The sequence below is a fragment of the Sander vitreus genome, chromosome 3, assembly GCF_031162955.1.
Source record: "Sander vitreus isolate 19-12246 chromosome 3, sanVit1, whole genome shotgun sequence".
In the NCBI taxonomy this organism is placed as follows: Eukaryota; Metazoa; Chordata; class Actinopteri; order Perciformes; family Percidae; genus Sander; species Sander vitreus.
Window position 1 is genome coordinate 7,029,904 of NC_135857.1, and position 23,508 is coordinate 7,053,411.

At 39.7% G+C, this 23,508-nt stretch overlaps 1 protein-coding gene across 1 annotated transcript in view; it reads right to left on the reverse strand.

Moving 5' to 3' along the window:
- Window positions 1-11,804: 11,804 nt before the first annotated feature.
- Window positions 11,805-23,508, reverse strand: part of sez6b (seizure related 6 homolog b) — a 218,763-nt gene continuing 207,059 nt past the window's right edge. Inside the window, exons 13-17 of the mRNA XM_078244986.1 lie at window positions 20,941-20,976; window positions 20,587-20,695; window positions 16,899-16,998; window positions 15,603-15,611; window positions 11,805-13,196 (exon numbers count right to left, since the gene is read on the reverse strand). Coding sequence (XP_078101112.1) covers window positions 13,167-13,196; window positions 15,603-15,611; window positions 16,899-16,998; window positions 20,587-20,695; window positions 20,941-20,976 — 284 coding nt within the window. The 3' untranslated portion in view covers window positions 11,805-13,166. The remainder of the gene's footprint in view (window positions 13,197-15,602; window positions 15,612-16,898; window positions 16,999-20,586; window positions 20,696-20,940; window positions 20,977-23,508) is intronic.

Below are 23,508 nucleotides of genomic sequence, written 5' to 3' on the forward strand. Positions count from 1 at the left end.
ATACACTTAAACACACAAATTATAGGTGGAAAATTAATAAGAAATTAAAAATCCAAAAGGTATGTGTATGTCTGTCATTATTAAAGTAAAGAAACCAATCACAAAAAAATCTCACTTTTATGTATCAAAGACCAGAAAATATGAAAGTAATTTTTTGGACTATTTACTTTACCCTGTGACGTCACCAGTCCCTAACAGGTAACAGGTAACAGTGCAGCCAGTATCAAACCGTCATATGCAATAGGGCCCTATTTGTATATATATATATATATATATATATATATAAGCATTTCTTTTATCATTCTTTCTTTATGCTAGTGCAGTACCCATTCGGAGCATGCCAGTTCGTATCACGTGTCGATGCGGATTGCTTGGCTCCTGGTATTGCTGCTTGCAGCGTTGTCGGGGAGCGTGCATGTTTGGAATGCGTTCCTGTTCAGAGTGGGTTGATTGCTTGGGCCCAAGGAGCCTTTAGCCTTTTATAGGTTCTTTGCTTGGCCCTTCGAAGTGCTGCTTGCAGTGTTCTCAAGAACCGCTCATCCAACTGACAATTGACACACTCAACACTGCACTCCCTTGGGTCCTCAGCAATACACCTGCCAAGTGTGAAGTCGATCGGATGAATTGCTGTTGTGACATACAAGGGCAAGTCATACATGCATACATACATACATACATACATACACACAAACCGATTCCTTCCTTTGATGCTGCTACAGCACCGCCTATTGACCACATGGCACCAAATTTGCCAAGGCCACTCAGACGTCATATTTATACATTCCCACCCAATGTGGTTGCAATATAAGGGTGGATGATATATTGACTCAATATTGTTATCGCAATATCACGTTGCGCAATATTATATCGAAAGGGGTTACAATATTTGGTTTATGTGGCTGTGTGGCTTAGTTGTGTTTGATGTAGAGCCCGCTTGAAACGCTATAATGATCATCATTTCATTGGCCAGTTACCGTGCCACTTGCACATGTTGGTACACGTCAGCGCACGGGTCCACTACGTGACAAACCCTATGGAGCGTACCACGTGCGTGCATATTTCAACAGAGTGACAGTGTAAGTGAAGAAATAGATAGAGACAACAAAACGGAACAAATCAGAGAAGAGAATGAAAAGTTGTGTCCTGTTCTCTTTATTTATTTTATACTGTACAACCAGTGAAACATGTCCTGTTCTGTAGACATGGTCGTTATTTATTTATTCATGTTGTACCAGTCCAATATGACCGTCAGTTGAAAAAAAACCTTGTGTTTTGATGCGTTTTCCCAGAACTTAATGTCATTTTACATATGTTTAAAAATATCAAAATTAATATCTATATCGCAATATTCATAATCAATATCGCAATATCACATTTTGTCAATATCGTGCAACCCTATTGCAATAGCACTAAGTGTTTAGAAATTATGTCATTTTCGTATAATATAAGCCCTGCCCATAGCATATGAGCCAGCTATAGCTAAACTGTATGGAATATGAAAAATCCCCAAAAAATAACTGTGTCCAGCTTGGTCAAGACATATAATGTACCAAATTTGGTGATGGTTGCTCATAATCTGTAGGAGGAGCAACGAAAAAACAGATTTGGACACAATTCAAAATAGAAAGTGGATTGAGACGCAAATGAGCGTGGTTTATATGTATGGTGCTTAAACAGTATCATAAGTATTTGTAACTCGTGAAACACAATGCACAAATAAATGCAGAGTGATCTATATCTGTAAGTACAATGCACAAATAAATGCAGAGTGATTTTTATGTGTATATCTATGGTGTATCTGTGCCTATATATGGATAGATTCAACTGGATTAAAAAGAAAGAAGCATTTTGTTTCTGAGACACAGGGTTAAAAAGTTACAGGCCAAAATGCAAAGTTCATTGTTTTAGCGCTACCATCTGACCAAATTGCACCACATTTGACACGACACTCCCTTGGATCCCCTGCAATCATAGACTGTACATAAAGATGTATGTCTATGCCTGCAATACACCCGCCAAGTGTGAAGTAGATCAGATGAACAGTTCTCAAGATATACAAAGGACAGACATCTGTGTGACAGGCTATAGGTGTATAGCCTGCTACATTTCCTCAAGAATTTGTAAAGCTATCAATATCATAAAAATCCACACTGTGTATTGTGAATGATATATATTTTGAATAACTGTCTAAGTAATAAAACAATACAGACGCTAACAGGGCGGAAAAAAAAGAAGCGTTTTAAGTTCAGAAAAATGTAATATTTTCTGGAATCTTTGTGTCCCCTTCATTAATTGCTCTTGAGAATGTTTATGTTTATTGTCCCCTCCAACTATTAGTTTTTATACAGCCATGTACATTACATACACGTCAGTGTTTACGGTGTCAGTGATCCTTAGCAGTTGCGCTTGAGCTTTACAAATGCTTGAGGAAATGTAGCTGGTGGGGAGACTATGGCTACGGCTAAGCTAAGCTACCGAAAAGCTATTTGATTTAGATAACAGTGACGCTATTGAGATGTAGGTACAGTAAACCAGTATTGTCTGTGTAGCGGTGCTACTACCCAATAGCGCCATAATGCCGTCAGCACAGGTTGCTAATGTCTTACTTTTTTTGCCATAATGTGTCATAGTGACAAATGCTGGTTCAGCCAGGACCACCACCCCAACCCTGTCTCCTGACAGCAGAGGGGCTGGAAAAACAAGCCGAAATATGTCAATGGCAGAAATAAATCGTTCACTTGTGGCCATCAAAAGAGAAACGAACACCTGAAGAATAAATAAAAATGTTGTGCATCGTCATGTTTCCTGTATTGAATATCATTGCCAAACATAACACTATACCTTTTAAAAGCGAGGAATCATATCCTGTCTCATTGATATAGCCCCAGTTGGGACTGTGCTGGACACTGCTCTCTATCGGGTCATCTGGCTCCAACTCTACATTTATGACACCCTGTTTTCCTGCTCAATGTTGTGCAGAACCCACAGGCTAAACAATGTTGCAGACTTAGGGTCCCCCCCCCGCTGATGCAAGACAGAGCCATCTGCCCTTAATCAATCCGATGGAGCGCTCCACCGTGGCCCGTGCGCGTACGTGTGCACTGTTATACCGGCGCATAGAGGTCCTCTAAAAGAGCCAGATCTGCCATTGCTGATAAGTGATCAACTGATGACTCCTCCATCTCCTGTTAAACTGATTATATGCTGCGCCGCAAGTCCACACTGACTCGAAAATAACGTACACGAGTACAGACCAGACATGAGATTTTATCGCAGCCTATGCTCACGTTCAAATTGATAAATGCCTTGCTTTGCGTAGAAATCGGCGTGCGCCCGTCCTACGCCTGTTGTAGATCTTACGCACGTTTCATAAATGACGGCCAATATGAGCACTTTAAGATGAAGCACATCCCTGCTTAATGGTTGATGGGTAATTTGTAGCCCTTGCCAGCAGAGGGAGGCAGTGATCTGTTGTGTTGACTAGTTGTCCAAATGGTTTCTCACCATTGAAAGGTTCTATTAGAATATGATCACCTCAGGAAAACTTGCTCAGGTAAGTTGTGTACATAGATACATTCAGATATTCTAAGTAATGAGTTAAGTAAGTAAGTAATAAGTTCTATTATAATGAACATTTCTTGGAAACTTACCATTCAGACACTCATTTAATTTATGGAGGCTTTGTGAATGTGGACACTAATGTCAGTTCAACCTTGCTCCTATAGAAGCGGAAACACTGACCACAGGTAGTTGGGGCTGTGCTGGACACTGGATCCACACGTTGCGGAGCGGAGGAGGGTCTGGCTAGTCCACACAGAATTCCGGGATGGGAGAAAAACGTGCTCTGGTTTATTGGCATTTCTTTAAACCAAACACAATCGTCATGGGCGACGCTAAGCTCTGCACAGAGCCGCTGTAAAATAGTCGTGCAAGAGAAAACTCTGATTGAACAGATAGAGTCTAGCTAGCTGTCTGGATTTAACCTGCAGAGATTTGAGGAGCAGTCAACCATAGTCCTCATGAATCCACCAGAGTTTAAAATTCCAACAAAAGAAAGCGGAAGGAAACGGTCATACATGCATCCGGTGGAATTTCCTGCGGCACTGGAGCAATGCTGGAAGTGGAACGTCAAGGATGTAGACTAATGCACTACATACTCAAAACATGGCACGAATACAATATTGTGAGATGCAGAATTTGTGTACGCCATTAGGGACCACTGTCATGAACAAAGCTGTCCATATGTGGCACCACAAAAAGCAGTTGTGAATAGTTTAGAATAATTGTAATTCTATAGCTCTTAGTTTTATAATTTTATTCTACTTTTTTCTCACTTTATTGAAGTTCAAACAGGCATCTGTAGAACTTGACTGCCACAAATATTGTTACAAGCAAATAGCTTAAATAAAATAATGAATTTTTATTATTAATATAGCTCAGGACTTTCTTCAGGAGACGTATACGAGAGCATGCAGCCATGTTTGGTCTATGATGAAGGTGATTAGGCTCATTCGAGATGAGCCACGCCTTGCCTGTAAAGTGGACTGGAGCAGTCGGCAGCAGCAGAAAAAAGCCGGTGTCAAGTCAGACAGTTTCCGGCCTTTTTAACTAGTCTATATCCACAACGTTCCACTTCCGGGATTGCTCTGGTGCCGCAGGAAATTCCGCCGGATGCATGTCTTTTCGCCAATGTCTGTTTCCTTCCGTTTTCTTTGTGATGGAATTTTAAACTCCAGTCGATTTATGAGGACTATGGTTAACTGCTCCTCAGATCTCTGCAGGGTAAATCCAGACAGCTAGCTAGACTATCTGTTGAATCTGCATTTTCTGTTGCACGACTAAAACAACTTTTGAATGTACACATGTTCCATCAAAACAAGTTCCTTCCTGAGGCTATTTTGCAAAGGGCACTGTGTGGAGCTTAGCGCCGCCCAAGAGTATTGTGATTGGTTTAAAGAAATGCCAATAAACCAGAGCACATTTTTCTCCCATCCTGGAATGCTATGTGGACTAGCCAGACCCTCCTCCACAGCGCTGTGGAGGAAGGTCTGGCAAAGTGAGACTATTTTAAGCAACCTTCAGTCTGTACAGGAAGTCACAGAAACTTACATCCTGTAAGGTCTGATTCAGATTTATTAAAATGTTATCAGGCCCATATATCAGCTTGTACACAGTCTCCAATTGTTTGGATTATAGTAGCCTGTTAAAATGCTATACAGGCGATCTGTTGCTGATGTTAAAGTTCCAGTGAAATGGAAGTTGGAGCTTCTTTAGCTTCTGTACTGTGACGTATGTGAAATGGAATATTTGAGCGGTAAATCAAATACTTTGCATTTGATTGGACCGCTAAGGAGTGGGCAAGCTTAGAGTTTAGCTCAGTACTGAGGACTGTTGACAATGGCTTCACACATACAGTACTTCCCTCAACTGTTAGATCAGGAGGACGAAAGATGAAAGGGAAACTTTGCAGATTTTCAATCGGCTCTGTCACTGCAGTGCCGGCAGTACATGCAGAGTAACTGGGCCTCCCTCCATTCCGCCGGCTCACCCGGCCGCCGTCATCCAGCAGCGGCTCTGTTCATCTGCATGTAGGGTGTGAACATGCCCGTGCACAGGGTGCGATTTGCCAGGGGGATGCGTGGGATTTCCCCCTTTCTGGTCTACATATCCTTGCCTCTGCTGAATTATTTTTTATCCCCAGTGGGGACAAAATGTATCCCCCCCTCAAAGTGATCAATGCTACTTCACCAATTGACCATTATATACCTAGAATAGAATTATTTTAAACTAAGTAAAACGTGAACAGTCTATAGTGCCATAGAGCGATAAAATCCGAGCGACAGTTGCTGGTTGTATTTAGCTGCTACAGAGCTCCGGGACGCCGTCAACCAGCGGCAGTTGTTTAGCCGCCAATAGGTGACTGTGAGCTGGCTACAGGCACCGCCAGATGACATTCCTTTCAGGGGCCGTGGTAGTTGAGCTAAGCCAGAAAAAGTTAGCGTCATGCTAACTTTTGCGATGACAGTTAAGTTTAGGCACCAATAGGACTCGTTAAATTTAGGAAAAAGATCATGATGTGCGCCTGGGTAGCTCACCTGGTAGAGTGAGCACCTGTATATAGAGGTTTACTCCTCGACACAGTGGCTGCGGGTTCAACTCTGACCTGCAGCCCTTTGCTGCATGTTTTAAAAATAGCGATTTTGATGCGGTCATAGTAGTGCCCTTAGCCCTCCCATTCAAAAGGCCATTTGACCGACAACGAGAATACGGTAAATCTTAAAATAGGTCCTAACGTCCTAATTATGCTTTTAAACAAAAGTTAAAGTTTGACTCGGGTACATTCACAAAAAGATCCTAGGTTGCATTTTGGCGATAGTTACGCTTTAAATCTGTCTTTCATAACTGTGATATAGAGACAGAGCGCATTGCATCATATGCCACTGGAGGGGAAAACAACTAGCCGCTCTCCATTGACTTGTATTGCATGAAGGTGCCTCCTTGTCAATTTCGTCTGCTAGCAAACGATGATGATGAATGAACAAATGATTACTGTGGCCCTCACTCCGGTAATCATGAAGTGCTTCGAGAGACTGGTTCTTTAACACATCAAGGACTATCTCCCCCCAGACCTCGACCCCTATCAGTTCACATATCGCGCGAACAAATCCAAACTGGTCACTCTCGGCCTCCCCCCTCTCACATGTGCCTGGATAAAGGACTTTCTCACCAACCGCCACCAGACGGTGAGACTCGGTTCCCACCTTTCCTTGCTGAGCACCGGCTCTCCACAGGGCTGTGTGCTGAGCCCCCTCCTGTACTGTCTCTACACCCACGACTGCAGTCCGGCCCATGGCAACAACCTCATTGTCAAGTTTGCCGACCTCACCACAGTGGTCGGACTCATCTCAAAGGGAGCCGAGGCAGCCTACACTGAAAAAAATTTGGAGTGACATTTACTTTAAAAAAGCTAGGCAAGTTTTTCCACACAGAAAGTGCTTGTAATCTTTACTCAGGCTATTTCTAAGTACAATTTACTTACTAGAACCACTTATTTTTTATGAAAAATACACAAGTAAATTGCACTGGCAATACTCACCTATAGATTGTAACTTTCACTCAGATTACCATTGCATCTAATTACAAAACCCAAGTAAACGTTGCTGATGTTTCTTTGTGTTTCTTACTCATCTTTTCTTTGTTATATTCTATGTAATTATTAAGTAATATTTATTATGAATGTATTAGTTAATATTAATTGAATTCTATTAAATAATAATCCAATACTTTCCAAAAACAAATATTTGCAGCTTAAGGGATGTTTGAAAGACACTTTTATTTCACATTTGAAATGGCATAGATATATTTAAAATATCTACATAACTTTATAACCACAAACACATATTAGATATGCCATAGAACTTCTTGCTAGCAAATTTCAAAACAGTGCATATATACATATACATAGAGTACATACATCAAGGGAGGTCAGAGACCGTTATAAAGCTCAAAACTAAAGCAGTGCAGAATTTGAAAAATGAAATGCAGAATGACAAAGCACCAACTGACTTTAGGACTGATATTCCAGCATACAAACGGATACAGTGTTACAGTTGACTTTTCCCTTCCAATTCTGTAATTCCATCAATTGGGCTCTATTAAAAGCTTCAACAGATTGAAGCATGGATTTTATAGGGTAGAAATTCATTGAGGAGGAAAAAAAAATCTGATTGCTCCAAGTTTCAAAGCAATCAGATGCTATTCAAAAACTCAGCGTGCACTGTCCCCTTTCTTCTAATCAACTTTCAGAACATTAAAGAATACATACATGAACTCTGTCCATTAACAGTTGCAATCACTACCTTTGCTGACATTCTCAGGATGTTCTGGACAGAAAGAACTTATATAAAAGCTGAGCAACACTTGAAATCCCTGTCAGAAAACTGACACAAAATGTAAATAAATTGTTTGTGCTGGACAAAAGCACAAATAACACTGACGCTTTAAGTTTCTTGTGCAGACTGGACATTTGCTGACATTCTCAGGATGATCAGGACAAAAAGAGCTCATATAAAACTGACCAACACTTGCAATCACTGACACAAAATGTAAACAAATTGTTTGTGCTGGACAAAAGCACAAATAACACTTGAACACTCACGCTAAAAGTTTCTTGTGGAGAGGCTGGACCTTTGCTGACATTTTAAGGATGTCAAGCTCAAGAAACAGCTTCTAAAATACTAACGTATATTTCAGTTTCAGTGGGTAACTTAAGTTGACAGCATAGATGACACCCATGAGCAGGAGGCAAGCGTTTGTCACACTTACGCAGTCCTCCAGAACTTCTGTCCCCTCAATGATGACTGACACGTACACAGGATCTTGGTTTTCCTGTGCCACATTGGGATGGATGACTGTGATCTTCATCAAGAGTCCTCTTTCACTGCTTCTTGGCTGATGTCCTGTGAAAACAAATAAGCCACAATTAGAAATAATGAAGAATAGATTCCAAGCAAAAGAAAAGGTTAAGAGAAAAGAAATGTGAAAATAAAAACAAAGAGGTATACTCAATTTAGTGTACTCAAATCAAACAATATTCATATGGCACTTTTCATACGTAAAGTTACACAACATGTTTCACAGAGGCTGACCCTGAGACAAAGAAAGTCACTTTTGGGGGCCATCCAGACTTAGAGGGGTCAACACCCACGGCCACAGTGAGTGCCGCCACAGTGACCACCCTGGCCCAGGCAGACAGGAGGCTCCACACAGAGGTGCAGAGCCCTCCAGCCACCCAGGCTGGAGCTGTCCATGGGACGGCACGTGTGTTGGTAGACCAGAACTACTCCCAGTGTGGAAGGTCCCCATGGTAGAAACACTGGAGCTGAAAACTGGAGGGATTAAATCAGTAAAATAGGTTATAAAGGTATAAATAAAATTAAATACTCTTTTGCTCATAAAATAAAGTTAATAAGTCATTGTTAAATAGTCAGATAAAAACAGAGACAAAAGGCAATAATTGTCATAAATGTCATTGTCAAAAAATCTTTTTTTTCAGTGTACAGAGAGGAGGTCCTAAACTTGGCAGCCTGGTGTTCAGAGAACAACCTGGCTCTGAACACCAAGAAAACCAAGGAGATCATTGTCGACTTCAGGAAGAACAGCACCGACCTAGCCCACCTATACATCAACGGTGAGTGTGGAGAGGGTCCACACCTTCCGATTTCTCAGCATCCTTATCTCCACTGACATCTCCTGGACAGACAACATCACAGCAGTCATCAAGAAGGCTCAAAGGAAGTGTAGCCGCTGCTGGCAGCACAGAAGATTATTGGCTGCTCTCTCCCCTCCCTGATGGACATTTACACCTCCCGCTAGTGATGGTCAAATGAAGCTTTGTGAACGACTGTCTTTATTTTCTGAACTCACTAGATGGCGCTCTCTCACATGCCGGTCCTGCTATTCTCTTAAAGACATCGACGCACACACCAACACACAAGTATAAACTTTAGGCCACTTACGTAGGCTACGGAGAAAGCTCTGCGTAGAGCCTCCGCACAACCATAAATCAAGCTTAACCCTTGTGTTGTCTTCCCTTCAACCTTGAAAAAAACACTTTTTTTTCTGACATTTTTTACGCCTTTTTTTCACAATTTGTTTTTGCTGGTTTAAATTTTTTAATTTTTCTTCTACACATTTTCAGCGCTTATTTCTACGCCCCATATTTTCTGATATAAAACAAATATTTAAAACGGGTCAATGTGACCCGAGGTCAACACAAGCAACGCCAAAGATTCTTTTGTACCTTAAAATAACATTTTCAAAATCGTTTCAGTGGTTCATCAACTCGTAACAGGGTCAACGGCACTTCTGCATTCGCTTTGCGGCCCTCTATCGGCTATAACCGCACTATGCAAGTTTGCCAGATCGGGTAGCGGATCTGTAGTTCGTATGAGACCTACGACAGCGATAATGGACAATTCCGCTTCCGACCTGTAGGGCGACCGAAGAGCAAAAGTGCTTTGGTGTTGCGTTAAGCTATAACGATATATTGTCTTGTAAAAGCTTAGTTTTTCGGGATGGCAGTTATAAAAACTTAAGTCATGGGTTCTTTCCATTGTTGGTAGGGAATATCACCACATACAGTAGCTTTTAGGCATTTTTCTGTTGTCTGCTAGCAGACCAAATTGATGAGGAGGCACCTTCACGCAATACAAGTCAATGGAGAGCGGAGAGTTGTTTTCCCCTTCAGTGGGGGCGGGACTAAATGCTTTGTTTCTATAAATAAAACTTTGACAGCCATAGGTTACATTATTAACACGTGTTAAAAATAAGGTGCTCAGAATCAGCCAAAACTAAAATAGAAATCTGTCCCTCTATACTCTCAAATCTGCTTTGATAGATTTCACGTCCTTGTATGATATTGTTTTACTTACAAAAAATTGTCAAGTAAAATGTCTTTAAAAATTCCAAAATATTATAAATTCTTCTTCTTCTTAAAAACTGCAAATCAATAGCCTCACACAGTCAAATGGACCCAAACCATTCACTCACCTACACAGGGAGACAAGCAAATTATTTAGCAAATAAGAAATATTGTCAAAGTATTCATTGTTTTTCTGAACAACAACTTTTATTGAAGATGCTTGTGAAGTAGCTTAATCAGTACTTACAATGAATCAAAAATAGGTTAATTATCATTGTCATCACACGAGCTGGGATACATACTGTATGTGTGAACAACAGTAATGGTCTCGCAATCTCCAAACAGGCGATGTCAACAGCTTACCTTGGTGCACGTTTTCCTTTTGCTTCAAAAAAGTTCAACGCATGGGATGTTGCTAAAAGTTTTTGAATTAAAGGTGTTACACAAAACTGACGATGGTAAACCAAATACAAATCAAAATGTCTGTGTCTTTAATTCTGCATGTTGGATATAAATGAAATAAAGATTGTCATTCTAAAATATAAATAAAAAACTTGTACAATGCCTGGGATTCTCTGTGGTTCATCACTCTGGTAAAAATGCCTAATTTGCTGTCTTTCTGAGGGTGAGATGGGAAAATTGATAACAATTGCATGCTGAAGTCAGTGTGTGGTTAGCCTTACTTAGCATAATCACAGGAAGCAGATGCTAGAATGTAGTTACCGAATGTAGTTACCGGCATACTGCGCAGATGTTAACACACAACACGACAATGTAGTGAATAAATATGAGACCAAACGTAGCAATGATCTACTTTAGAATTAATTATACATGAAGACGTGACTCACCTTATAAGTAACAAGAACGCCAGTTCCGTTCAGTAAGAGTTCTTAAGTTTTCTCAAATGTTTGGAGTGAGATCACATCTGGGGGTGGGATTTAGGGGGTTCCGGGGGCAGCCAATTTTTTTGGCCATAAAAGCCCAAATTTGGTGGTCCCTGACACATTTTAATGCCCCTATTCCATCATTCCTATATATATCATATAAACTGATCTTAATGATTGTATATTTTTATGAGTCTGCCTCCCTGATTGTAAATGTTGTGAATTATTGTAAAGGAGAATTAGGCTTATTGTGCATTAGCCCACAAAACTCATAAATAGCTATTTATATTTCAAAACACGCCTATTCCTAACTGATCAGAACGTTTGTAATAAGAATCAAAAGACCTTATTTATTGCACCCCCTGCTGCCCTACTTCCAACGTCTAATTCTCTCAAAGGTTTTGCTAGCAGTTACATTTTATTATTGTTTATAACTTACCAGCAATATAAATTATAACAATTGGTAAATCTGATAAATTACAAACAAATTCATCCAAATAAAATTTGTATCAAAGATATAAAGAAATTTGGCCCCAAACGAGTCCACTGAACAGCATAAAACTATTACACTTGTTGACTGCCTGTTCTACCTTGATGGGCACATGAGTTCTCCTGTCTGCAGGTAGTAGTAGCTGCTGGTGCCATTAATGACTACTCACTTTTAAAAGTACACCAGTGGCTGCTCCATTTAATGCTTTCTTCTAGTGATGGCCAAATGAAGCTTTGTGAAGCATTTTCTTTATTTTCTGAGCTTCACGAAGCCATCATTAGGCCATCACTTCTGTCTGCCTTCTGTACTGACTTCACTAGGCGTGAGGGCAGCGTGGTGGTGCGTGAATGCGCAGTGGAGATCCGCACAGTATTCTATTAGTTTTTTTACGTTGAAACACGAGAGCAGAGGATATTAATGATCGTGTGAATCGTGTGAATCGCGCAGCGGCGGTGCTCACATATTGCAAACTGTAACGGCAGCTGAGTGTCCGAAGTTTCTTTAAAAAGCCCAATAATGATTGGAATGGTGTTCATAAATGATGTGAAAAAAGGGAGGGATTGATGCAGGCACGTCAATTATTGCTTTCAATGGGTTTGTGCCTTCATCAGCGTGAGAAATAGAAGGTGTGGCGTGTGAGCGCGTGAACTGGTTGAAAGACATGTCTCACGGTGAATGCGTGAGACTTGAGAGCCCAAAACTATGTTCGGTGACTACATCTATAGCAATTTTTTAGTCCAGCTCCGTACTTAACACACAGACAATAATGATATCAATTTTCTCATCTCACTTTCAGAAAGATATTCCTTCAAGGCCCTTTTTATTTAAGGCACATTCTGATTTTTTTTTTTTTTTTATCTCAGAAGGTTACATCAATTCAAAGAGCAATTATTTGGGCATACTCTGTTAAAAGCAAATGCTGTGGTTTCAATTGTAAGATTTTACTCTTAATAGACATCCCATAAATCCAAGGATTGGTCTTTAAATGGTGGAGACATGTAGCGTATAATGTACATAACACAATGTAACATCTGTGGTTATATGCATTTAATGGCACAAGCTTCGCATTGATTCCCTGCTTTCTGAGATGGTACTTTGCACTGGAAGTCCTCAGGATGCAAGCACAGGATTAAAAACTGTACAAACTGCTGCTGCTGGACAGTTGCTGTTGAAGGGCTAGAAAAATAATCCGGTAACCCAGCCTTTCCAGGGGTAGTGTGGTGTCCTCTGTTGGGTAAATAAAGGGAGGCTCATATTCAGTGTACAGAGAACAGGGTGAAGGGAGTCACCAAAGGTGTGAGTCTGACAGACATTGGAAAGGCCAGCAGGCTTCTTATCTGTCCATACTGAAACACATACACTGGCGTCTTCAGATCGAAACCTCATATTCTCTTGTTTCCTGTGAAGAGAATGAGGACATGAGGTCACAGAGACAGCTGCATACACAACAGGGGCTGTCAAACATTTCCCCTAACTACAGCATGAAACACCAATGTTATATCATAGATCATTGAAAGGAGAAATGTGTGATCATACATCAACAATCGCTGACTTTCATTTAATTAAAGAAAACATTTAACATTTATTTAGGATGTGCTATAAATTGCTGCAGTACAACTATTTTCCAGCATACAAGCAGCAACACAACTTCAAGCGGCTGAGCGTAAAATTTGTTATTTCTGTTTCATTCTCGTTGGCAGCACCAGTTGTGATAAGCGGTAATTGAAGGTGTGTTTTTTGGATCACACTTTCACTTATTTTTGTAGTTTTGTAGTTTCATTGTCAGTAGTCATTGCTCTTCACACTTCACACACAAATGAGTTGCGTTAGCTTCGCCTAACCTCTCTGGCGGACCAAGCACTGCTGAACAATGGTAAAAACGTCACTAACTGTGCGTCTCGGGATTTTTCCACACATAGACATCCAGTTAGTAATACTGCAAACTAGTGCCGCACGATAATGGACAAAACTGACATTGCGATATATATTTTTTCCTGCGATATGAAAAAACACTGTAATTTATACAAGATGACATAAATAACTCTATTTGGAAATAATTTTGTTCTTTGTTGAACTTTAATGCTAACACCAAAGCAAGTAAGCTCTGTGACTACTCTTCTGAAGTGATTTTGGAGAGGGAAATGAGGTAATTAAATACACTGGTTGACTCACATGACACCATTGTATTCATATAATACTATCAATCCAGGCTAAAGTCAATATTAATAATGCATGCATGTTGCTTCCTCTAAATTTCAGGTTGTGGTTGACTAGCGGGGCCTTGTTTTGTTTAATAAATTGATCATCATTGATTGTAATTGGTGATCTCATGAGGTCACAAGGTTACCTCCCCTTTCTCTGCCTGCCCAGAAAATTTGGGAGACGTCGTGATATCATTGCATTAATCAGGTGATTTATTTCGTCTTTGCAGCGAACATAAAACACTGACTAATATAGGTTCACTACCCATGGAAAAGCGCGTGCGTCACTGTGTCTGCGGCAGCTTCCGCTTATGGTATTTCTGTACACACGGGAGCGCCTCATTGCCATAACAAACCCTGTCAGACTAACGTTACATAGTCTATACGCTTGACGTTCCACTTCCGGGATTGCTCGGGTGCTACAGGAAATTCCGCCGGATGCATGATGTCCGTTTTCCTTCCTCTGTCTCTGTGTTGGCGTTCTAAACTCCGGTAGATTTATGAGGACTATGGTTAACTGCTCCTCAGATCTCTGCAGGGTAAATCCAGACAGGTAGCTAGACTATCGTTCCAATCTGAGATTTCTGTTGCACGACAGAAACAACTTAACGTACACATGTTCCACCAAAACAAGTTCCTTCCCGAGGCTATTTTGCAGTGGCTCCATGCGGAGCTTAGTGCGATTGTGATTAGTTAAAAGAAATGCCAATAAACCAGAACACATTTTTCTCCCATCCCGGAATGCTGTGTAGACTAGCCAGACATTCCTCCGCAGCGCTGTTAAGGAAGGTCTGGCAAAGCGAGACTAAACGTTACGTCACAAACACATGCTGCCCACATGGCCACCTGTCTTAAAAGAGAAGGGTCGGCCAGTAACAATCATGTAAAAGGAGAACGGTGAAAGTTTACTTTTCTATCAAGCAGCAAAAAAGTTGTAGCATTAACATTGCACGTCTTGTGACATCGTGAAGTAGACGATGAAACTAAATTTCGTGAAGCCCTACTGCAAACGCAACGCATAGGCTCAGTTCCCACTGTGTTACCTCATTTGGATTTCTAACTAACTTTGAAATTACAATCTTCATGTTATTACTTTAATCTTTAACTGGGGGAACGGATCCGGTTCGTTTTGTTCACCCCGCGACTAGCGAACTGCTCCATGAACAATTCTTGTGGTAAACTACAGTGTGTGTGTTTATGGTAATGAGGGAACATGTTACCCATGGCAACAGTGTGGCTGACTGATGTTTTTGGACAAAAATTTAGTTCTATGGCACAGAGGTAAAAGATATATCAGGATTCGATACACACATACACACACACACACACACACACACACACACACACACACACACACACACACACACACACACACACACACACACACACACACACACACACACACACACACACAAAATACTTGTTAGGAGATACATTTGTTGTTGGTTTGGGACTGCATATCCAATTTGTTGACTATGCGAAAAGCATAAGATAAGAATTTCACCAGACTTATCCTTTACATCAATGACACTTTAACTTGCAGTTTATGCAATGCATTTAATGTGTGTGGTTTCTTTGTGTCTCAGGATTCAGGACTAACTCACCTCATTGTTCTTCAAGATTGCCAGCATGGAAGAAGAAGAAAAAGAACTCAACACGAAGAAAGAATGTCATCAGCTGGACTGACGCTGTACCTTATTAATGATTATATGCAGTATAGCAGTGGTGTAGTCGACGTGATACGCCGTATACCCACTAGAAAAGGTCAAGGATTTCCGTATACATATACATTCCATATATATAGGATAACATTACGTAAAAACGATTGTTTTGTGACAGAACCTTCACATTTCGTTCATAAATTCACCCTGTCTGTGTTGTGAGTCACTTAGGAACAACAACACAATGGCTTGGCGGTCATTTTCTGCGCAAATATGAAATTAATTAATGTAAATCACTAAAGGAGAACAAAAAGCAAATTTAAACTACACTCTTTCAGTGTTTTCGTAAGCCTGCCCCTGAAGCTCCTGCTGCTTCAAGTAGTGATGGTCAAATGAAGCTTCGCGAACTACTGTCCTTATTTTCTGAGCTCACTAGATGGCGCTCTCTGTTCAACAAAGGGTTGAAAACACACTGAATTGCCATGCCTTTAACCGTTTTCTTTGAACAGAGAGCGCCATCTAGTGAGCTCAGAAAATAAAGACCGTGGTTCGCGAAGCTTCATTTGACCATCAATAGCTTCAAGGGACACTACAGAAGACGTTAACAGAAACTCGGATGCTATACTGTATGTGGTAACGTTATCGCTCTGGGACGGGCGAGTATGGAGCTGGGAGGGGAAAATCACAATATACTCACTACAAAAAACTAGACTACACCACTGCAGTATAGTATATATAATCCAAGGGGCTTTACTATTTTATGCATATTTTATGTATATATATATATATATATATATATATATATACTTTATATATGTTTTGACCTAGTATTGGTTGTTAAAATATAAAATAAAAAAATAGATTCCTAGTTCTTAAAGGAGACCTATTATGCTTGTCCTTATTTTCTGTCACATATATATACAATATTGAATGTTCATATTAAACACGGGCAAAGCTTCAAATAATGAGGTAAAGGTATTTAAAAGAAATCCCTGTGAGCCCAACCTCAGATTTCACACTGTTCTGAACAGTTAACTGACGTCAACTCATACCAGATTTCTTTATATGGTCATGTGGTCCAGGCACGCTACTGCAGTGTTTACATTACATACACGGCTACATGTAGTTACATGCTAACGTCAGGGAAACCTGTAATCTTGGTTGCAGATGTTGCTATTTTCTTCACATCACACAAACACATATGGCAACCATTTTACAGTCTGACATGTGTTGACTCACCGTTGTCTCATAAACTGAGTTGTCAAACGGACATTCTCCAGTGATGTTTTCATATGGTAGGTTGGACGACAGGGAGAGATGTGATGGCTTCCTCTGAACCCTGAGCACAGACAGAGAATACATTCATGACAAAGAAGGAAATATGTACAAAGTCATTATCCTGGAATAATGGCAGCAACATGTAAATACACTTCTTCAAACAAGAGGACAAATATTTTTTACATTTTTAACTCATTTTGCTGGTTGGGTCACTCTTTGGACTTCTATTTTTCATCATAGTGTGCTGAAATCCTTCATCCTAATCCTGTGATAGCTATTCTTAAATGCAGTTGACTAAATATAGTTGCATTTGCCTCTCTTTGAGTTCATTTCGATCAGATGGAAGCTGTCCAAGCCCTCTCGTTTGTCCAAGGGATCAGAAAATAATGCTACTAAAGATCACATGCACCATGCAGGAGACTCAAGAGAACTTCAGTAAATCGTTTTGTCTAATTTTTGAATATCTTTTCTCTGCAGCGGCTGTGGTGTTACAGTGCTTAAACTGTGTACTTGACATACTGCACCTGCTTTAGAGTCAGTTTGTGTTTCAAATAAGGAGAACAGTAGACCACATGTGATGGAGGTGTTGTGGAGGTGGATGGTAAAATGAAGGATCACTGACACTTAAAGCTTTAGTACGAAACGTTTTGATATTAATGAACATCCGTTACATTCAAGCTATTGCCAAATTAGTTGCTACAAAGCTAATTAAGACTATCAGCTCCACACAACTCTCTCTGTATCTCTATGTTCAGAAGAGCTCGAGTGAAGATAATTACCTTTTCTGAAGAGTCCATCATGTTTTTTTAATCCTCTGTGTCCTCCTTGGCTACTAGTAACTGTGTGGAGGAAGGGTGGGGGCTGTGCGCGATCACGGAAGGCTTGTATCATGTGGACGCGCCGACAGTGTTGTCATTACTTAGAATTCTTAATGGGGCAGAAACTATGCACTATAGCTTTAAGTAGCAAAACTTGAAGACATGTATCAAAACCTGTGTGTGTTTGGTAGCATATGAGAAGAAACAGCAGAACCGGGCCATGTGGCTACAATGTCTCTGGAATGTCAAGAGCCTTGACATTGCATTCAAGTTTTTTGGTCATGTATTCCACAACAAGCTATTGTAGCCTTGTTGTTTAATTGTTATCTATTACTGTGAGTGTTGTATCTGTACTTTATCTGTGAATTGCCCTTTTATGTGTTACTCTTTGTGCCTTTGAATTACCCCTCTGGGACAAATAACTTTTGCATTATTAGCATTCATTTGAAGTCATGCTTCTGTGCACCTGTCCAATATTCACTCCCCTTTTAGCTCTGGTTTGGTCTTCACCAACTCCTGTTAACTGTGTTAATCAGTTAATCGCTAATGTTGTCAGTTGCTTGGTGCTTTGTTACATTAGGATAAAATGAGAGTACAATGCTAGCATTTATGGCATGCCCCTTTCTTAGCAATATTCACATTTATATTCATCTCATATTTATTTTATTGCCGATACATATAATTATTGTTTTTCTTCTATTTTTGTCTATCATGCTAACTTTTTCCTAATTAGTGGGAATGCTGATTCAGCAGCATTCCAACTATTGTTATTTGGTTATTTATAAACTTCTTATTATTCCGTATGTTTTTTGGCTCTCCGTAACTTCTGCATATGTTCAGCTATTAAAACCATTCAACTTTTAAAATGTTCAGCTCTTTCAGCTAATGATGAGACTTCTTCAACTTTTTTTCTACTATTTATACTTTTTAAAATATTAAGCTTTTTAACACTTTTCTTTAACATTGAAGTCAATGAGAGCATGCTTCAAATCCTTCCGCTCCCAAAAGATTCAGCTCCTTTGTACTTTTACCTACAGACACCGAACAGACTTTAAAATGTTCACAAAAGCTTCAGGTAGTGGGCTATATCTTTTCAGTTTGATATATTTTACAGTTTTTGTGATAAAGCTGTTTAAGTTCAGTGATCATTTCAGGAATTTTTATCGATTAAACAAAGTGTATATGGCATCTGCCAGAGTGAGTGATGTCATCAAGTAGAGTGTGGAGCCTTAAAAAATCTTTGTCCCGTCTCTATAAATTGCTCTCACACCCACAATTTTTACTTGTCATACACAATTTATACATCAAAACGTAGGTATTTTTGTCTAGTTTCAATTTGCTCATTTATGCGATTTGAGTTATACATTTGGCTCGATGAGCTTCCAAATGACAACAGTTCCAAATCTTCCTACATTCGCTGCCATGTTAAACATCCTCCACATTTCTCAGCGAAACTCATAGTGAACCACTTTTTTAATCACATATCACTGATATGCCCACATTTTTCAGTTTATCCACATAAATTTATATTAATGCGTTCACAAAGGCGTTTACATCATTTGACTGATGCCCTTTATCGTTTTAGCAGTCTGAGCCTTTATTTGAGAGCTTACTCTGTGTCTTTGAATAGCTGCAGTGTGGCACAACAGGTGACAGTTTTAGCAGGTGACACGGTCGTTAACCTGATTAAAGATGAAAAAGATCTCATCACAGAGATCAAAGGATGTTTATCAACATGGTCACAGGTCATTAGTAGCCATGACAACCCTTTCACAGACAGTCAACTTGAATACTACAGGCAGTAATATGAACATTAGTCTATATCTTTTGCGTTCCACTTCTGTCTGTCTCTCTGTTTCTGTTTCTCCCTGTCTCTGTCTCTCTCTGTCTGTCTCTGTTTCTCTGTCTGTCTGTTTGTTTCTCTCTGTCTCTGTCTCTCTGTATGTCTGTTTGTTTCTCCCTGTCTCTGTCTGTCTGTCTGTCTGTCTGTCTGTCTGTTTCTGTTTCTACATGTCTCTGTCTGTCTGTTTCTCTCTCTGTCTGTCTGTTTCTGTTTCTCTCTGTCACTGTCTGTCTGTCTCTGTCGGTCTGTCTGTCTGTTTCTGTTTCTCCCTGTCTCTGTCTGTCTGTCTCTGTCTCTCTGTTTGTTTCTCTCTGTCTCTGTCTCTCTACCTCCTCTCTCTACCTCCTTCTCTGTCTCTGTCTCCCTCCCTCTTGTCTGTCTATCCCTCTCTCCTTCTGTCTCTCTCTCTCTCCCTCCCTCCCTCCTTCTGTCTCTCTCTCTCTCTCTCTCTCTCTCTCTCTCTCTCTCTCTCTCTCTCTCTCTCTCTCTCTCTCCCTCCCTCTTCTCTCTCTCTCTCTCTCTCCCTCCCTCCCTCCTTCTGTCTCTCTCTCTCTCTCGCTCTCTCTCCCTCCCTCCCTCTAGTGTCATTTGTGATTTGTGATTTCATCCATGTATACATATATCGCTTCTTTTCAGGCAATATATTCACCTCTCAGCTCTTTAGGGTCATGCTTTTTTGTTCTATGCAATGGATATGGCTGATAATAATACTATTAAAACGCTATTCATCCAGTTTAGCTTTAGCAATTCAGCTATTCAGCATTTCCACGCATTTTCTGTAGGAAATGCATTTTCTAGTCTAGTTATTTGACAGTTGTTTGTGTCTTTATTGTCCAACCTCACTTATTTTCTCTAAAAACCATGCTCCGAATTAAAATTGACAATTGATAAAATCAAGATCTATTGTGTAATAGCAGTGACAAAGAGAAGCTTTTTTATATAAAATGTCAACAATTTTTTTACATTTTCACTGATCACTTGAACCTACTTTGAGAAGTAGAGGTAGATCCCCATAACGAGGACAAGGAGGAGGATGATGGGGATGAAGACAGCAAATGCTACTTGGGCCCCCTCCATTCTTAGGTATGCAGTAGACACTTTTAAAGAAAGAAAGGGGACATTTAAATACATTATTTTCATACAGGTAAAATGTATTGTTTTAAACAAACTCTTCTACTGTATATAGTTTCATAACTCTCAGCCGGATTTTACTTATTAGAAACCAATTAGCTAGCTTTAAATGTGCAAAATAAAGTAAGGTTAATATTGCTAGCACAAATATCTTTCATGCGAATGAAGACTCAAGGGCTGCAAGTAAAATTAACTTCTTGGCATAACTTACCATCTAATCGGTGCTGATCTGACACAGCTGGGTGAGCTGAGGAGAATACAGTGGCAATGTTAAACATGGGGGAAAGGGCTAAATGAATTACAAAACATAAAAAGAAAGTTAGTAGTTATTGGCTCATTTGTTCTATTTATTCTGTCCTTTTATCCACAGATGAAAATCCAACAAACTTCATCCCCTTGAATTGTTGAATGACATGTTGAACCAAACTATGACAGTCATGTGTAACTTTAATCAAAAGGTTTCGTCAGTAAACTGAGTGAGCACAGTGGGACATTTTGAGCACACAAATTATATTTTGTCGTAAAATTAGTGTCATATTTTATCAGACCATTGATTTATGCATTTGCTACTATCCACATAATAATCACTTTATTTGTATAGCACCTTTCATGCATGAAATGCAGCACAAAGTGTTTTACAGTATGGCATTAAAAACAACACAAGAGAGAAAAAGACACTCACAAGACAAATAAGTTGATAGGAATAGAATAAAAGACATAAAAGACATAAAGAAAGACATAAAAAGGCAGAGAAATAAAAGTAGTACAAATACAAACACTAAAGGCTTTGTATGTGAGTAAAAGTACCTTAAATCAATTCTTAAAGAAATTGGGAGCCAGTGCAGAGTTCTGAACTGAATTTACAATAGTCCAACCTGCTAGTAATGAAAGAATAAATCAATTTTTTAGCACTCTGCTTTATTAAGAATGGCCCGACTTTGGTAATATTTCTCAGGTGGAAGAAAGCAGTCACTTTGCTAATATTGGCCTCAACGCCTAAATCAGCTCAAATAGAAATGTACTATTCATGATTGCAATTTCTCGACAAAATATAATTTAAGGGCTTGCAAAAAAATATTTTTTGGTGCTCAAAAAATCCTTTCAGGAATTAAGCTCAAATAAAACACTATAAGTGTCAGTCCATTATTTTTGGGATGAACAGCAGCTGGGCTGTGAATCCTCAGAGAAAGCTCTACTAAAAGCACATTACAAACCATAGAAATAAAATGGATAGAAAGGCTATTTCCATTCAATTCAACGTAGCAGAATGGTCAGAGCGGCAGCCATTTTCATGTGTACCATTGCCATGGTAACGTACAAAGAGAGCCAGCCGCTAAATGAGTCAAATTTATCACCTTAAACGTACAATATGTAACTTTCTGCCGCTAGGGGTCTCTCAATCAAAACAATGAATGGTAATCACGGACTTTTGATGACGTTGTGAAGATGCGTGGAATTATGGGGGTTGTAGTTTTAATTGTTAAACACTATGGCCGATTAGAATGCATCTGTTCACGGATGAGTTTAGGCATTCAAGTTTATTCACGTTACGTTTAGTAATGTTTATTCATGTCATTCTAATAAAATTGCTGCAGTTTCCCCAACATAATTTTGTTTTTCTTGATTTGATTTGTATTGGTAGCTAGCTGACCAGTTAGCTAGTGAGCAAGCAAGCTAACATTAGCCAGCAGCTAAAACCACACTATCAAAATATATTTCACATGTCAATGTCCTTTTGGATGTTTTAAACACTGGGGCGAAAGGGGTTTGTTGTAATGTTATGCAAGGAGGCTGAGAGATGGGTGTGGGTGGGGGTAAGTGGCAGAATTTCTGGTCCGGCGAGGAGAATGCATATCTCCTTTGAGCTGCGTCGGCCGCTCTCCTCCTAGCAAGTTTACGGCCCCACTAGTCCACACAGCATTCCGGAATGGGAGAAAAACGTGCTTTGGTTTACTGGCATTTCTTTAAACCAATCACAATTGTCTGCTGCAAAATAGCCTTGGGAAGGAACTTGTTTTGGTGGAACGTGTACATTCAAAAGTTGTTTTAGTTGTGCAACAGAAAACTCAGATTGGACAGATAGTCTGCTAGCTGTCTGGATTTACCAAGCAGAGGAGCAGTTGACCATAGTCCTCATAAATCCACCGGAGTTTAAAATGCCAACACAAAGAAAGTATTCCAGGAAGTGGAGTGTCATGGATATAGACTACGGCCCCACTGATGTGTGCTGTCACCATGACAACTGACAACAATCGCCATTTTGTTTTGTACTAATCAAATGACCACGGCAAACAGTACAATGGCCTTTCTATCCATTTCATTTCCATTACAAAAACTCCACCAGCAACCTGAAAGGTATCTTCTCCGGTCTTGATGTTTTGCGAAACACCACTCTTTTGTTATTTAAGCCTCTAGACTGGAACAACCTTCTTTAAAATGTCAGGACAGCAAAATTCAGTCTTAGGCCTTTCAATGCGACTAATGGGTTTTTTCTGCTTTTTTGAAACATGCTTTGTTTAGCTTGTTTCTTGTTTTGTTAAATTATCTTTCAAACTGTCAAATAGTTCTAGTGGAGTCACTAAATAAGGGGTCACATGACTTGCCTGCACTAGAATGTAAAGTCATGTGTATAATGACATTTTTGAGACAGTGTTTGAACACTGAGTGCAAAAGATAGTTCCAGAAAAATATTTTGACTAATGCCACTTATGAACTGAACAGATAATGTTTTGTTTATTATTTTAAGCTTTTCAGGGTTGATTCATGCTATTTTAGTTTC